The following is a 16,617-nucleotide window of genomic DNA, read 5'->3' on the forward strand; positions in this document are numbered from 1 at the left end:
AATTCCCTGACTGTATTAATCAAGTATTAGTATCATTAAACTACTACCGTATTATGTACATTACTGGCCTTACTGTACACAAGTATATGATGAGAACTTCTCCACAATAACACGGTTTCCACACAAATACTCGTTTAGAATATTTATTACATCAAAAGGGTATTATTACATTACTTTAATTGCGCTTATAAGGCAAATAGAATGTGCATAGGCAAATCAATAATGAATATTAGTAATTATCTATGGTACTCAGGAGAGATACTGGAGATACTGAAAGGGGGGTACTACCGGTTGTAAGCCAGCAGGGGGAGGCAATGCTCTATACAAAGTCAAGGGTCCACGGAGGCGATATCACCCCTGTGTCAGCGGGGAAAGCAGCAGCTGTAATCCTAGGGTGCGCGCCGCAGATGAAGCCGTGGAGTCTCTGCTCCGACAGAGACGGGCTCGAGTGATGTCCTCACGGGCCTGTGTAGATCCCACAGTAGCAGCGGGGTAGGCGGTTCTCTGCTCCAGCAGCCACAGTCAAAGCAATAATCCTGCCGGAAGGTGGCTCTGCAATCACCGGTGTAGGTATCCTCCGTGGTGCACGGTAGTTCACAGTTGGACTTGACGTTACTATCCTTATTAGCACGCGGCAATAAGTGCTCTATGTAGACACACAATTACCCACTTCACGTGGTCTTTGACTCGTAATGAAGGCTTTTACTAGTAGGGAGCGAACGATACGTTAAACAAACGTAGTAGGATAACACGACTCTATTTGAGGCAATACGAGCCCTACTCTGCCCACGTTGCGTAGTGGGGAGAGACGTCACTTGGATAACTGGAACTGAACGAGACTGAACGGGACAAGGGACTAAGAGGAATTCTACATTTCTTGCGCCCTATTTATATGCACGGTGAACAAATAGTACCATTCGTATTTCGGTAGCCGTATTCCTACGCGGAACCGGGGCTAGTTGGGACATGTTTGTCGGCACTATTGAACTTGACTCAAGGGGCCTGTCTGCTGGCGCCAGGTTCTTGTCCAATGAGAGAATGAACTATTATGGGCTGTAGTAGAATAAAGGGATATTCAGTGTATATGTACAAAGAATATACAAGGGATATCAAACGATATACAAATATTATACATGGGATCTCAGGCAATAAATATATATATTCGGTTTAATCTGACCCTTTGTAACAGTATTGCTACCCCCCCCCAAAAAAACTTAAGATTGATTTGATGAATTTATCATTTTTAAGATTTTGTTATCCCCTGTATGCATGTATCCCCTCCCTATTTCCCCACATGGAATGCGCCTGTTTGCATAAATGACATGCTGGTGCTGTAGTCCGATATCTAGTGGCTGAATGTATGTTCTCTATAGCACCTTTAATTTATTATAATCAATATATCGGGCACCATAAACATTATACACTCAAATGAAAGATCGGGCACCAAATAAAAGATGCTGTGTCAATATGAGTTCTGTAATGTATTCAAATGTCTTTCCTTTTCTTCTTCCCTCGTTTGATTCCTACAGGTGGACGACCTCCTGCTGATCGAGGAGAAGATCGACCTGGAGGTCCGTTCTCTGGATACCTGCATGTACGACAACAAGACCTTTACAGAGATCCTGAACAGAGTGCAGAAGGCTGTGGACGACCTCAATCTGCACTCCTACTCCAACCTGCCCATCTGGGTCAACAAGCTGGACATTGAGGTCAGCACTGCAAATGATCACCTGCTTGATAGGGATTCATTATTTTAATTTTATTATTACTTCTATTGATTAATCTGAAATATTCTGTCTTCACTGACTGAGTCTTATTCACAGAGTAAAACAAGATTACAGTAATCTGATTAACCTCTTAACTCATTGACCGCCACGCTGTTTTCCCAACTCTACTCAATGGCGCCAGCATTATTGACCATTTTCGCAATGTTTGCGGACCCATCGTGTGTTCTGTATTCTAGCTATGGAGACAATTAGGGCTTTACCGAATGCTTCGAAGCTTCGATCATAATGTTGACATTCGAATTCTAAATCAACATTCGAATTTTCAATTTTTTATTAAAAATATATATATATATATATATACTTTTTAATGTGTATTCAATCCGTTTAAACCAATGGGGGTTTTCTTCAAAGTTGCAGTTAAATATTAGGCTACACTAATATTATAATATTATACTATCACTTTCATACCAACCAACCGTGCCCTTATATTGGATTATTTATGTTGATGAAACTGATGAGTTATATTCATTAAAGAAAGTTGATTTAATAAAAGACTAATTTAATCAGATTAATCACTTTATTCAAATAGAAAATAGTTTGAAAAAAAAATGTATTTTTATTTTATTTTAAGTAAATTTTCTTTTTATAGACATTCGAAGCTTCGTTCGAATACTTCAATAGAAGCTTCGAATGTTAAAAAATGACATTCGGTACAGCCCTAGAGACAATAGTATGGCTCATTTGACAGGCATTGTTTATAGTCCCAACACTGACAAACCAGTTCATTTCTACATACCGGTACTTTAGTTTGTGCGCTATTCCACGCTAAACATTGCCCCATTCCAAAAGAATCCAGTATTTTTTTCTAGATCGCGGGATATGACTTGTTATATGCATATGCCCAAATCGTTTGCGTTGCTCGCCTGAAACTCCAAATATTTCCAAATCAAAGGTACCGGTATATACCATATATGTTTCTTCACACAATCATCAAGGGGGCCGGGGGGGGTCGTTTTACCTCGAAGCTGCGATCGTTACCAAAAGCATGTTTTAGGTTCGGTAAAACACGACACTGTGATCGATACAAAAGCATGCTTTAGGTTCGGTCAAATATACCTAAAATAGACCTTACCTTAGTCAGAAGGTACTCTAAAATGAATAATCCCAGTCGTCCCATCGCGATCACAAGTACTCGTGTATATTGGGCATGGCTATCATACGGGAAACAATAGGTTTGAGGCGATCAAATCTCCGACAGATTGCCGTGTCCTGATTCCCTCTGAGGGGGAGGAGTTCCTGCAGCCAGATTCACAGATAGCCCTTTTACACCAGGCAGGCTTTGTGCTGAGCTAAAGGGAATCCTGAAGTCATCCGCATGCTTCCTCCGACACGCGCGGCGACAGCCAGTGACTATTTTTTCACCTGGCAGCGAGGACTCTCATTGGTGAAGTGTAACGCGTGGGAGGTCACGCTGCCTTCATCAAGTCCTGCCTCCGCTGAGCAGGCGCACAGACCTGACCTGTAGGCGTCGCTGTCCACAACGCCAGATTCCCACCCATGACTTGCCCTCCCCCTAACCCAGTCAAACGGGTTAGTATAGTGGCAAGCCCCAAGCAATGCTGACTCCGGGAGTCGAGACCGCAGCCTCTTGCATTGGTGACGAGCGCAATCGCCATTGCAATTTTAACGTAGGCAGCGGTGCCAGGGAGACACGGGGAGGTCCGCGTGAGTGTTTAGAATGGGGCCCAGAAAAGTGGCAATTTTTTAACTTGAACTTGAGGACTGCATACTTTTTTGCAAACCAAAATACTATACTTTATACTTATAGCACATGCATGAGCCTGGTCTCTGAAAGATAACACTCTGAAGTTTCTGATACAATAAAGAAAATTCACTTTTAGTGCTAATGAAATAGAGTAACCGGTCTGAACTTGAGTTGAACTTGTGTACTCATGTTTTTTTCTGTAGTAGTTGCAATATCCAAAAGTATATTTCCCCAAAAATTGGTATGGCTGAAAAAAGAGCTTGTATAGTACATGTCCAAATTTCATAAGAATCCGTTCAGAAATGAGTGATTAGGAGCGATTTTGGTAAACTGTGAAAAACAAAAAAGAAGCTCTGCAGGTTTCAGTTTTCTCAGACTCCAATGCATTCCGTGTTTTTTTTCTCTTCTGTTTTCGCTCGTGACTTTTCACCTAGATCCCTGATTCGCTCATCCCCACGTGGGGTATCATTGGAAAGCCACACTCATTGGTTACAACCCTGTCTAATAATTCTCGAGGTCGCCAAATGATTGATGGAGCTAGAGCCTCGGGGGTCGCGGGTGGTATTCGAAAAAAAATTAAGTCTGCCGTGTACTTTGGCGCACGCCTCACATATTTGCATGTAACTGAACGCTGAATGGATTTTGTCCCCTGAAACGCCACAGGTAACAAATAGGGCTTTAATTCGATATATATTGTATTAAAAAATATGCACACCCGAGCCGCTAGAGGTTGCCAAAGTGGCGTGTCGCGTCGGTGGGCAAATCGTCCTCAAAGCGTCTCGGGGCCGGCTCGGTGCCAGTTAAGAGGTTAAGCCCGAGCTGTCCGGTACCAGTACGAGATTGATATCACGAGTGAAGACCCTAACCCTGTCAAGAACAGCAGTCAAAGTGTATATTTTCAGCAATACGCTTATTTACCAATAGGTTAAAGTGTTATTGTGTGATCCCCAAAATGCCTGTGGTGCATTTTTTCCTATTGCTAGGTTTTAGTGAGATTTTCCTTACCTTCGCGTGGGATATGTCTGGGAGTGTTGCATTTATTTATTTTGCATTTATTTTAAAAAAAATTGTTTTGTTCTTGACTTATTGTGATGTTTCTTCTTGACTTGTTTAAAGAAGACTTGTCCAGCCCATGGGGACATTAACACTTTGAGTGCCAGCAGGGGGCGCACGATTTAGCGCTTGAGTGCCAACGCTGTAGTCAATGGGAGGGCGAGCACATTTGCGAACGCATAAACTATATCTTAAATTATGGCTGTGTCTAATATTTTGTAGTTGTATGAGGAGCGGAGACCCAGAGCTTTCGAATGGCATTGGAATTATCTTATTTTTCGGGATTATCTACCACAAATTTGAACGTCATTGGCATAAATTAGAACGCAGTTAGTTTATCTACCTTTCTGTGAACGTTTAGCAAAAATCGGCATTGCAATCGGATGATAAATGGCGGAGCAATTTCCATTATAAAAAAGTAACTGTACTTACAGTAGATTTCATTCATGGTTTGTGGATCACGCCTGGTGATACTAAATCCAGATTGAACTCTGCCATTGTAAAGAGGAGATTTGTCCCGATCCATAGATGTGCGACTTGGCCGTAATATGGTGCGACATTTACGGACAGACGATTACGGTAGTATAAACTAAATTTAAATAGAAGCCCAATAGAATAAAAAAAATAAATGGGTCAGGGCTGTACAGTTGTGCACGATGTGATGAAGTATATACGCTAATTCTAATAAAAATAACAATACAATGTATGTTATAATAATTAATACATTCATAATAATAAATAAATAAAAATGTGTTTTTATTGCCTCCTCCCCTGTAGATCGAGCGTGTCCTGGGAGTGCGGTTGCAGGCCGGCCTAAGGGCCTGGACCCAGGTGCTCCGGGGCCAGATGGAGGACAAGGCTGATGTCGACATGGACACTGAGGCTCCACAAGTCAGCCACAAGCCCGGAGGAGACCCCAAGATCAAGGTGTGGCTTTTGTGGTTATTGTGACCTTGTGTTTTTTTGTCTTCATATTTCTCGTATAACATTAATTAGTCATGAGTAATGAGCACATCTGCACAAATATTTATTTCAATATAGATTGGATTAGATTAACAGCACAAGTACAGTACAACGAAAATAGGTTTGGCATCCAACCAGAGTGCAAATGTAGCAGTAAAGTGCAAACAGAAATATTATACAGTGTCCAGGTGATTAAACTGGGTACAACATATACAAATTAGTAGTGTAGTGCTATATCATGTAGAGTTGTAGTATAATATGTACAGTGATGCAGGTATAAAGACAGTATGGTAGTGTCATACTGGCCAGAAGTGTAACTAGTAAGATAAGTATATGTACAGATATACAGTAGATCTATAGGATTATGTGCAGGTAAGTACAGACGGGTGTGGATATATACATTAAGAATAAATATATATATATATGCAGTATTATTGTACATGCTATCGTACAGAGCTAGGGCTTATATGCAGGTGTATAAGTATAGAGGGGTTATAGTTCAAGTTTCTTTATTAGTTGTCATACAGAAGTACAGAATACTTTTATACAAAATGCTTCTTTCTGTTACGCTCCAGAGACTGTGCTAGACAAAAGGATAAGTATAAAATAAAATAAGTATAGCAAGTATAAAATAGAAGTCGCGTACGTAGACACAAGTGTTCAGTATGTACATATGTACAATGTTCATATATGTATATGCAGTTATATTCAGTAAATGTAAATATACATATACAATATAGTTGCACAAATACTTGAAATGTGTTTAATTTATAATGCCATTTACTTCCAGCCATTTAAAATCAATGATAATCACTTCAGTAAAACAAACGAGGGATCTCATGGCGACAATATTTTCTTTGGACACAGCTTTGAATCCCTTTCTGTGTTGTAGAATATTATCCACGAGCTGAGGATCACCAACCAGGTCATCTACCTGAACCCTCCCATCGAGGACTGTCGCTACAAGCTCCACCAGGAGATGTTTGCCTGGCAGATGGTCGTGCTTTCGCTGCCCAGGATCCAGAGCCAGAGATACCAGGTAGGGACCCCCCAGGGGGATTAGCATTCGACTCTATTGCTGCCCAGTAGGCCTCCTAGCTGCCTGGTTGAATGGATATGTCATGAAATGGAATTAGCGAAGCGTTTCTGTCTTCACTAGGTGGGCGTCCACTATGAGCTGTCGGAGGAGGAGAAGTTCTACCGGAACGCCCTGACCAGGATGCCCGATGGCCCTGCTGCCTTAGAGGAGTCATACAGTGCAGTCAAGGACAACGTCACGGAGGTGGAGCAGTATGTCAAGGTGAGAGCCATCGTATGAAAAATTATGTATTCAATCTAAGTAGCATTTTGATGCAGTGAAAATGATTTCAAATGCATACAAATATGTTGAAATGGTAAATCTCTGCACAAAGTAAGTAGTTTTACCTTTCTTCTTTCTTACTATATCAGACATTTATTTATTCATCATTATTGGGGTTGGGAACTTGGTACTTTTAGCCTGTTTTCTGAAAGTCCACCTAAAAATACATAAGTAAATGAACCATTTGCATGTTCTTGGTATCTAGGGACATCTATGGATCTCATGGAATGTATTCCCAGTGTCAGAAATATTGTGTCTGTTACTAGGCTTGCTTAAATTGTGATGAAACAAAGGAGAATATAAATTAAGATTTCTCTTTGCATCTTTGACAGTGAATAACACCATGCTAAAAATGACCAGACACCTTCTTGAGATCATGTGTACAAAAAATCTAAACGAGTGAATAAAGGGAAGATGATTAAACAGAAGGTTTTGTAGATACAGTGCTGAATTCTGCCATCCGGACACATGCAATTTGAAATATTATTATAGAATACCAGGCCTAGGGATGGGCGATAAAACGATAACGATAACTATCGTGATAAATTATTTCCTCGAAATAAACATGAAACGTGGTTGCAAAGTTTCGATATATCGATTTTCCAAGCTTGGATATGAGCACACGCACTAACAACCAATCAGTGAAGGAGATGGCGACAATGAAGGAGACCCGCGGTGCACCTCTGGGTAGTAAACAAGGCTGGCTAGGATCATTAGCTTGCACGCCGCTATTTTATAGTTTACGTGCCGAGTGGGTGTGTGGCGTGAATTCTGAGGCCACGGTTAGAGTAGTGTGGGGTATGCGGTGGACGTTGTTGCAATGTATTGGGGCGGAACAGAGTATTTTAGGGTGATAGTTAGTACATTGGAAACAAGGCTGGCTAGGATAATTAGCTTGCACGCCGCTATTTTATAGTTTACGTGCCGAGTGGGTGTGTGGCGTGAATTCTGAGGCCACGGTTGGAGTAGTGTGGGGTATGCGGTGGACGTCGTTGCAATGTATTTGGGCGGAACTGAGTATTTTAGGGTGATTTTAGTACATTGTCGTGGGATACACCGCTTGCTCTGGCTAACTGTGTTACATTCTTATAATGCATATGATCCATTGGCGGTAGGTTGCCCCCTGGTGGAATATAATAATCTATGCACTGGGGTAGAACGTGCGAGGACTGATGACGACATCAACTCGAGACATTCGCAGCAGCAAAACAAGTCTATTAATAGCCCGTCCATCGGCGCCGGGCATAAGAAGTTAATTACCGGTACTCTTGACAGAAATTATATCGACGATGTTACAAAGGATCAGATTAAACCGAATATATATATTTATTGATTGATATATATTGCATAGTATTTGTATATCGTTTGATATCCCTTGTATATTCCTTGTACATATACACGGAATATCCCTTTAGCCTAGTACAGACCATAATATTTCATTCTCCTATTGGACAGCGGTCCACAGGCGCCAGGGCCGTGCCTCCAGAGTCAGGTTCAAAGCCACCGTCAAGACATGTCTGTACATGCCCGGCCTTGCCCAGGAATACGAGACAGAAATGAGGTTGGCACTAGATTGTTCGCCGTGCATATAAATATGGCGCAGGTGAATACAGAAGTAGAGTTACCCAATAAGTTGAAGCCTCACCCACGATACTCCGTGCGGTGAAGTATGGCCTGTTTGGCCCCAAATAGAGCATTGAGACCGCGTGCGAATTAATAACTGAATTGTCAGAGTTTGGCGCTATACCGTCGAGTGCGACATATTTCTATTAAGTCAGTAATAGTCTATTTGTGTATAGTGTATCGTGCGGCTAAAGTTCTACAGTGACCAGCATCACCAACGCTTCCTCGTACCAGCTAGAGTGCTTATCCAGGCTGGGCTGCTTTCATGGCGCTTTCACCCGAGGAGACCTAGACGAGAACCGTGTGGACATGTACACTGGATTAATCTACCCGACGACTACATAGCCCTTTGCGGCTGGATTATATTTGTTTTGGTCCTGTGATTTATGGAGCGGAGAATCGCCGACGCCTACACGTGTGGGATTTACCCTGTGAGGAGCCACGTCGAGTCTGCGCCTCAGAGCCTGAGGCCGGCTAGCTTTCTTCACTGTGGAGCTACAGTCTACGGAGAACAGCTGTATTCGTCTGTGGATCAAGAGACTATTGCACCGTCTCCTGTACTTGGAGTCTCCTTAGTCATCGTTGACCAGACTCTCTACTACCGACAGATCCTCTACCCCTACTGGCTTACAACCGGGGGGACCCTTCCAGTATCTCCCGCTATATATTACTAGTGTACCATAGATATAATTCCCTAAGATTCAGGTTGTATAATTACCTCCTGCGTAACCAGAGAATGGACATTCATTATTGATTTGCCTACGCACATTCCTTTGCCTTATAAGCGCATCCAAAGTAAAATAGAGAAGTATATTATGTACCTTTTGCTGCAATAAATACTTAATTACCACTTTGTGTGGAACCGATTCATTGTGGGAAGTGTGCATCATATTTATATATCATGTACTGTATGGCCAGTAATTAAAGTACATAAAGCGGTAGTGGTTTAATGATACCATACTTATCAATACAGTCAGGGAATTGTACCCCTCAGTTACAATTGGTCCTTCGAGCCGGAGGGTAACTAGTGTAATATTAATATAGTGGTATTAATATTGACATGGCCTATGATGAACACTCCACAAAACGGTTCTCCTAAAGTAGATCGCCCGCAGCGTAGACGGCAGACACCTCAGTACTTAGAGGATTACGTTGCCAATATACTACCTAGCTTTCTACAGACGGTAAACGCGGAAAAAGTAGATAGTAAAATTATGTCCGACCCTATCGACCAGGCTACCCCGCCAATAGAGGCCCTAGTGGGTTCTAACGTAACTGACCAAGCTCACGGTAGGGACCAGGAGGGACCCGACATGACTTTACCCCCCGCCAAGACCGAAGAAGTAGTCCCCGGAGAGCTCCAGGATAAAGACAGCTCTCCAGGGATGGAACTCTACCCGCTACAAGAAGAGGAGAGCACCCCGGAGATGGATCTCCAGGACTCGCCACAGGAGAACAGATCTCCAACGAGTACTGCCAGGAGCGGATCACCTCAACCAGCGTCTTCCCCCAGCGAGGCGGACAAGATGCTGGCACAGGCATTCCTCGCCAGCCTAGCAGCCTCAACAGAGCGCGATCGACTCCAAGCACAGACGCTTAGTGAGCGCGAACATTCTTCCATGGAAAGAGAACGCCTTCAGGCGCAGCAACGGAGCGACGAAGATCGTATACGTCTAGAGATTAGACGCCTTCAGACGGAAGAGAATATGGTAAGGGACCGGGCCGAAGCCCAGCGCGCCGCTGCCGGTGCCCAAAGAGAAGCAGAGCGCGACCTCGCTCTCACCAAGCGCGAAGCCGAGCGCGACCGATTACAAGCGCAGATAATGGAGCAGCTGATCACCAGGGCAACACCCCCTCCCTCCGCACGGGGTTCCAGGGCCTCGTCAAGACAAGGGTCAAGGGCACCCTCCCCTACCCGATCAAGCGACCCTGAGCCCGACCACCAGAGAGAGCCTATACCCCCCTCCGAACCCCTTCCCCGACCGGTCCAAGTGAGACCCAGCTACAAGGAAGAAACGGTCTACACCGCGGAGAGGCTAAATAGACGACTACAGGATCTAGAGGACCTGCCAGAGGAAGAAGAAGAGGGAGAGGAGGAGAGTCAAGCCCGACAGCAGCACAGTACTCCACAGGACCAGGAGGTCCAGTACAGCCCAGGCTCTACCCCCGCGGCTCTGCGCTACAGACCCCCGACTCAATTCACGGGTGAGCTTGACGCACGACCAGCCCCGAGGAACAGCACCTGGATACGCGGGCCATGGTACCCAGCAGGTACCAGCCCACCAAGAGGCGTAAGAGGAGACTCGCCTAGGAGGCCTCTCTTCCAACGCTCACCGATGTGCCAGCCATCCATGGCATCATACATTGGCACACCGACATTTCCGGACTTCACCCACGAGAACAGAGCACAGTACACGGAGCTACGAATGTGCTTAGAGACAATGATGTCCGATGTAGCTGATGAACCGTACAAGTATGCTATCCTACTGAAGCACCTCAAGGTGCCCCGAGCGCACAATATAGCGCTGGCCTATGCCACCTCTACTACCCCATACACAGTGGCTCTAGCAGCACTTGACCAAAGATATGGACGCATATGGGACTACGTAATACAAGAGATAAGGCATATTGACCGCCTACCCCCAGCCACAGACAATCGCTCACTAGATGACCTGTCTATCAAGGTACAATCCCTGGTAGGGATGCTGGGGGCGCAAAGAGAAAAGGGTATGCACGAACTGTACGCGAACTCTAATGTCGAGAGGATTTTAGAGAAGCTTCCGCCCGCCCGACAAGAGCGCTTCAGGCGGCAAAGAGACCACCGTGATCCTAACGGTCCCGAGCCATCCCTCCTAGACCTAGCCGACTTCCTGGCGAGAGAAGTCAACAGCCTACGGTTGGATACGTTCATGCGGAGCACACCAAGCTCCAGAGAGGGACCTAGGAGAGCAAACGATGGCCGCAGATTGGTGACCGTCATGCACCAATCAGAATCAGTACCGAGCAGCAAGAACCACAGTACCCCCTCGATGAAAGAGAAGTGGAAGATGGTGTGCCCGTACTGCGAAAAGGAACACTGGTTGTCACAATGTGACACGTTCAAGAAGATGACCGCCGACGAGGTGAGTCAATGGATAAAGTCCAACCGACGCTGTTACCGATGTGCGCGCAGTCACATGGCAGCCGATTGCCGCTTAAAGAAGAGGTGTAATCGGTGTGACGGAGCCCACCTAGATGTCCTACACGACAGTAACAGAAGAAAGCCTGCACCCTCAAGCAGCACAAAGGCAAGTGTTATGTACATTGACCCCGCCAGCAGCGGGGGCGCCCGGGTGCTCTTAAAGGTGGTCCGCGTAACACTGAGTTACCAAGATAAGGTCATGGACACTTACGCCGTCCTTGACGACGGGTCAGAGAAGACCCTTCTCCTCGCGTCCGCTGCGGCCCAGCTGGGGCTGCGGGGGAGCGAAAACCAGATGACGATTCGGACAATAAGAAGAGATCTAAAGACGATAAAGGGCGAGAATGTCTCCTTCACTATCGCAGCAAGCGGGCAGCCAGAGAGACGGTATAGGATTACTAATGCTTTCACCGGCCAAGAAATAGGCCTGTCGCAGTACACCTACCCCATCGCCAAGCTGATGGATAAATATGTGCACCTGCGTCAACTACCTATACCGCTCATAGACGGTGCCACCCCGACCCTGCTGATAGGCTCCGACCATGCAGACCTCATCGTCCCGATTGACCGGGTCCACACAGGGCCCAGAGGCTGTCCTGCAGCAGTCGAGACCCGCCTAGGATGGACATTACAAGGCCCCCTCGCTAAGTCTCTTAACCGAACAGCAGCCACTAACTGCCTCCACTCCAGAGTGACAGAAGAAGACACCACCCTCCTACAGCATGTCGAGAGGCTATGGACACTAGAGACAATGCCCTTTAAGAACGAAAAGAAAGACATTCGTTCCAAGGAAGACATTTACGCTATAGCCCTCCTCGAGCAGGGGACAAAGAGAGTCAAAGTCAACGGAGTGATGAGATACGCAACTCCACTCCTGAGGCGAGAGTGTATGCCTACCTTCCACGCCCCAAAATAAGCGACGGAGCGGTATCTATTGAACACAGAGCGGCGCCTAGCCAGAGACCCCGCTCAAGAGACTGTGTACCGCGCTGAGATTAACAAGCTAATCACAGCGGGACACATAAAGAAAATTGACATTAAAGAGGCCGATCAGACGACCGAATCATGGTACGTGCCGCACCACAAAGTCCACCACAACGGCAAGGATCGTATTGTGTTCAACTGCAGCTACCAGATCGGATCACAAAATCTGAATAAAGAGCTCTTGCCCGGCCCAACACTCGGCCCCTCTCTACTAGGCGTGTTACTACGTTTCCGCCAAGACAAGGTGGCCATCAGCGGCGACATCAAAGGGATGTTCCTGCAGGTGAGACTAGTGGAGGAGGACAAGCCCCTGCTGCGGTTCCTATGGAGAGAGAGGATCGGGGATGAGCAACCAGCCATCTATCAATGGGAAGTCCTCCCTTTCGGAACCACATGCAGCCCATGCTGTGCTACGTTTGCACTGCAAAAACACGTCGCAGAGGACCCAGCAGCTGATGAAGAGGTCCGACAAAGTGTAGGAAATAGTTTCTATGTGGACAACTGTCTGCAAAGCGTCTCGACGCCAGAAGAAGCCGAGGCCCTTCTACTCAAGCTCCGCGCCTCCCTGATCAAAGGCGGCTTTGATCTCAGGCAGTGGGCCAGCAGCGACCCGCAAGTATTGCGCAGCCTCTCCCCCGAGGACAAGGCAGCAAGCAGCGAGACCTGGATGGCGACCATCCCAGGAGAAGCCCAATAAATGACATTAGGACTAGTCTGGCGCTTCAAAACAGACTCGCTCCATTATAAACACACACCCCTGACCAAGGAGCAGGGAAGGTCGACTGCACTACCGACCACCAGACGGAGTGTATACAGAACACTCGCCAGACAATACGACCCGTTGGGATGTATTCTACCTTACACCACCAGGGCAAAGATGATTGTGAGCGTTATGGGACAAGGACCAGGGCTGGGACGACCCCATACCCGAACACCTTGCATCCACATGGAGAGAGTGGGAGACGGAACTCAGCTCACTCCCAGGTGTCAACATACGCCGCAGCTACTTCCCACCCACAGTGAGGCCGGAGACGTGCCAGTTGGACCTGCACGTCTTCAGCGACGCCTCCGAAGTAGCCTACGGTTCGGTGGCCTACTTGCGTGCCCGAGAGGAGGGAGGAGAAATACATACTGCTTTCATCCTGGCTCGCTCAAGAATAGCCCCACGAAAGCAACAATCTATCCCGCGTCTAGAGCTCTGCACAGCCCTAGCAGGAGCGCAACTCGCCACGTTAATCCAACGTGAACTCACCATTCCGGTGCAAAGAACAATCTTGTGGTCAGACTCCACGACAGTACTCGCATGGATCCGGTCTGATTCGTGCAGATACAAGGTCTTCGTGGGAGTCAGAGTCACAGAGATTCAAGATTTAACAGAAGTAGCAAGCTGGAGGTATGTGGACACAAAACACAACCCAGCTGACGTCATCACCCGGGGAATGTCCCTGGATGACCTCACCCGTCACAACCTATACAGTGACGGGCCAGAGTTCCTCAAGCTCCCGGAAGAAGAGTGGCCTACACCCACCCCACGGGAAGCGAGTAAAGAGGAGGCCGAAAACAAGAAATCTATGTTCTGTGGATTGAACACACTCGTCTCCACAGACCCCGACATAGACGATTGCCTCACCCTAGAGAGTGCGCAGCTAAAGACATTCCTGTGGCACCACCCAGAGGTTCAGCTCACTACTGACATTACAGCAGCTGACTACGAAGAAGCAGAACTTCTTCTACTACAACGAGCCCAGAGAGACTCGTTCCCCGATGAGCTAGACTGTCTACAGGGAGCAAAGCCCGTCCCATCAGACAGCAGACTGCTCCACCTAGCCCCCGAGAGCGACGCCCATGGTCTCATCAGAGTGGGTGGTCGTCTGCGGAGAGCTCCAGACTTACCGGATGACGTCAAGTACCCGATAGTCTTAAACAGCCGACACAAGGTCACAGAGCTGATCATAAAGAAATACGACGAGGATGTGCATCACGCCGGGGCAGAGAGAGTCTTCGCGGAGATCAGACGTCGTTATTGGATACTGCAAGGGAGAGAAGCAGTGCGGCGCTTCCAGCGAACCTGTCTAGACTGTCGTAAGTGGCGAGCGCAGCCCAGTATACCCCGGATGGCTGACCTACCTCCCTGTCGCCTCCGACTCGGCGACAAGCCTTTTCACTCCACCGGTATGGACTGTTTCGGCCCGCTGTATATAAAGAAAGGAAGAGGAACCGAGAAGCGGTGGGGTATTGTATTCAAATGCATATAGAACTCCTTCCAACCATGAGCACAGACTCATTCCTTATGGCCTTCCGAAGATTCACATCGCGGAAAGGCAAACCGTCTATATTATTGTCTGATCACGGGACAAACTTCAAAGGCGGAGAAAGAGAGCTGAGAGAGAGCTTCCAAGCTATGGGCCCAGAACTTAAGACCCACCTCGCTCCATCCCAGATTGACTTCCAGTTTAATCCCCCGAACGCACCTCACTTCGGTGGAACTTGGGAACGAGAAGTACGTTCAATAAAGACAGCCCTGTACGCCGTGCTTGGGGCCCAGACCGTGGCGGAAGAAGTCCTAATGACAGTCCTCACGGAGATCGAGGGAGTATTGAACTCAAAGCCCCTCGGTTACGTCTCAAGTGATGTAGCAGATGTCGACCCAGTCACCCCCAACACACTCTTGATGGTGCGGCTGGACCCCGCGCTACCACAGACAATGTACAGGCCTGAAGAAGCGAACGGCCGAAGAATGTGGAGGTACAGTCAAGTATTGGCTGACAAGTTTTGGAACGGCTTCCTACTCCACTATCTACCGTCTCTACAGACCCGCCAGAAATGGGTGAAAGAGAGAGACAATTTGACAGAAGGAACAGTCGTCATGATTATCGACCAGTCACTACCCCGAGCTATGTGGCCGGCTGGCCGCGTAAGCAAAGCGATCACCGGTGCCGACGGAAAGGTCCGAGCAGCCGAAGTGCTCGTCCAAGGACGGATTTACACCCGACCCGTGGCGAGGCTAATAGAACTGCCAAGGCTCCCCGATACTATCGATGACGACCATGACCCCATGACTTTGTGAACTGCCCGACCCCTCACAACAGACATTGAGTAGTGGACAGTGCGGTTAATCTGTCTCTGCTTAGCTAATTAGGTGGGACTAATTAGGAGGCGGCTGTTACAAAGGATCAGATTAAACCGAATATATATATTTATTGATTGATATATATTGCATAGTATTTGTATATCGTTTGATATCCCTTGTATATTCCTTGTACATATACACGGAATATCCCTTTAGCCTAGTACAGACCATAATATTTCATTCTCCTATTGGACAGCGGTCCACAGGCGCCAGGGCCGTGCCTCCAGAGTCAGGTTCAAAGCCACCGTCAAGACATGTCTGTACATGCCCGGCCTTGCCCAGGAATACGAGACAGAAATGAGGTTGGCACTAGATTGTTCGCCGTGCATATAAATATGGCGCAGGTGAATACAGAAGTAGAGTTACCCAATAAGTTGAAGCCTCACCCACGATACTCCGTGCGGTGAAGTATGGCCTGTTTGGCCCCAAATAGAGCATTGAGACCGCATGCGAATTAATAACTGAATTGTCAGAGTTTGGCGCTATACCGTCGAGTGCGACATATTTCTATTAAGTCAGTAATAGTCTATTTGTGTATAGTGTATCGTGCGGCTAAAGTTCTACAGTGACCAGCATCACCAACGCTTCCTCGTACCAGCTAGAGTGCTTATCCAGGCTGGGCTGCTTTCATGGCGCTTTCACCCGAGGAGACCTAGACGAGAACCGTGTGGACATGTACACTGGATTAATCTACCCGACGACTACATAGCCCTTTGCGGCTGGATTATATTTGTTTTGGTCCTGTGATTTATGGAGCGGAGAATCGCCGATGCCTACACGTGTGGGATTTACCCTGTGAGGAGCCACGTCGAGTCTGCGCCTCAGAGAGCC

The 16,617-nt window shown here is 46.9% G+C and overlaps 1 protein-coding gene across 1 annotated transcript in view; it reads left to right on the forward strand.

The window, feature by feature from the left end:
* Positions 1-16,617, forward strand: part of LOC311239764 (cytoplasmic dynein 1 heavy chain 1-like) — a 218,548-nt gene that overhangs the window by 22,268 nt on the left and 179,663 nt on the right. Inside the window, exons 10-13 of the mRNA XM_084328191.1 lie at positions 1,530-1,709; positions 5,323-5,472; positions 6,401-6,547; positions 6,668-6,808. Of these exons, the coding sequence (XP_084184317.1) occupies positions 1,530-1,709; positions 5,323-5,472; positions 6,401-6,547; positions 6,668-6,808 (618 nt within the window). The remainder of the gene's footprint in view (positions 1-1,529; positions 1,710-5,322; positions 5,473-6,400; positions 6,548-6,667; positions 6,809-16,617) is intronic.

The sequence above is a fragment of the Notolepis coatsorum genome, assembly GCF_963971535.1.
Source record: "Notolepis coatsorum genome assembly, chromosome: 14".
In the NCBI taxonomy this organism is placed as follows: domain Eukaryota; kingdom Metazoa; phylum Chordata; class Actinopteri; order Aulopiformes; family Paralepididae; genus Notolepis; species Notolepis coatsorum.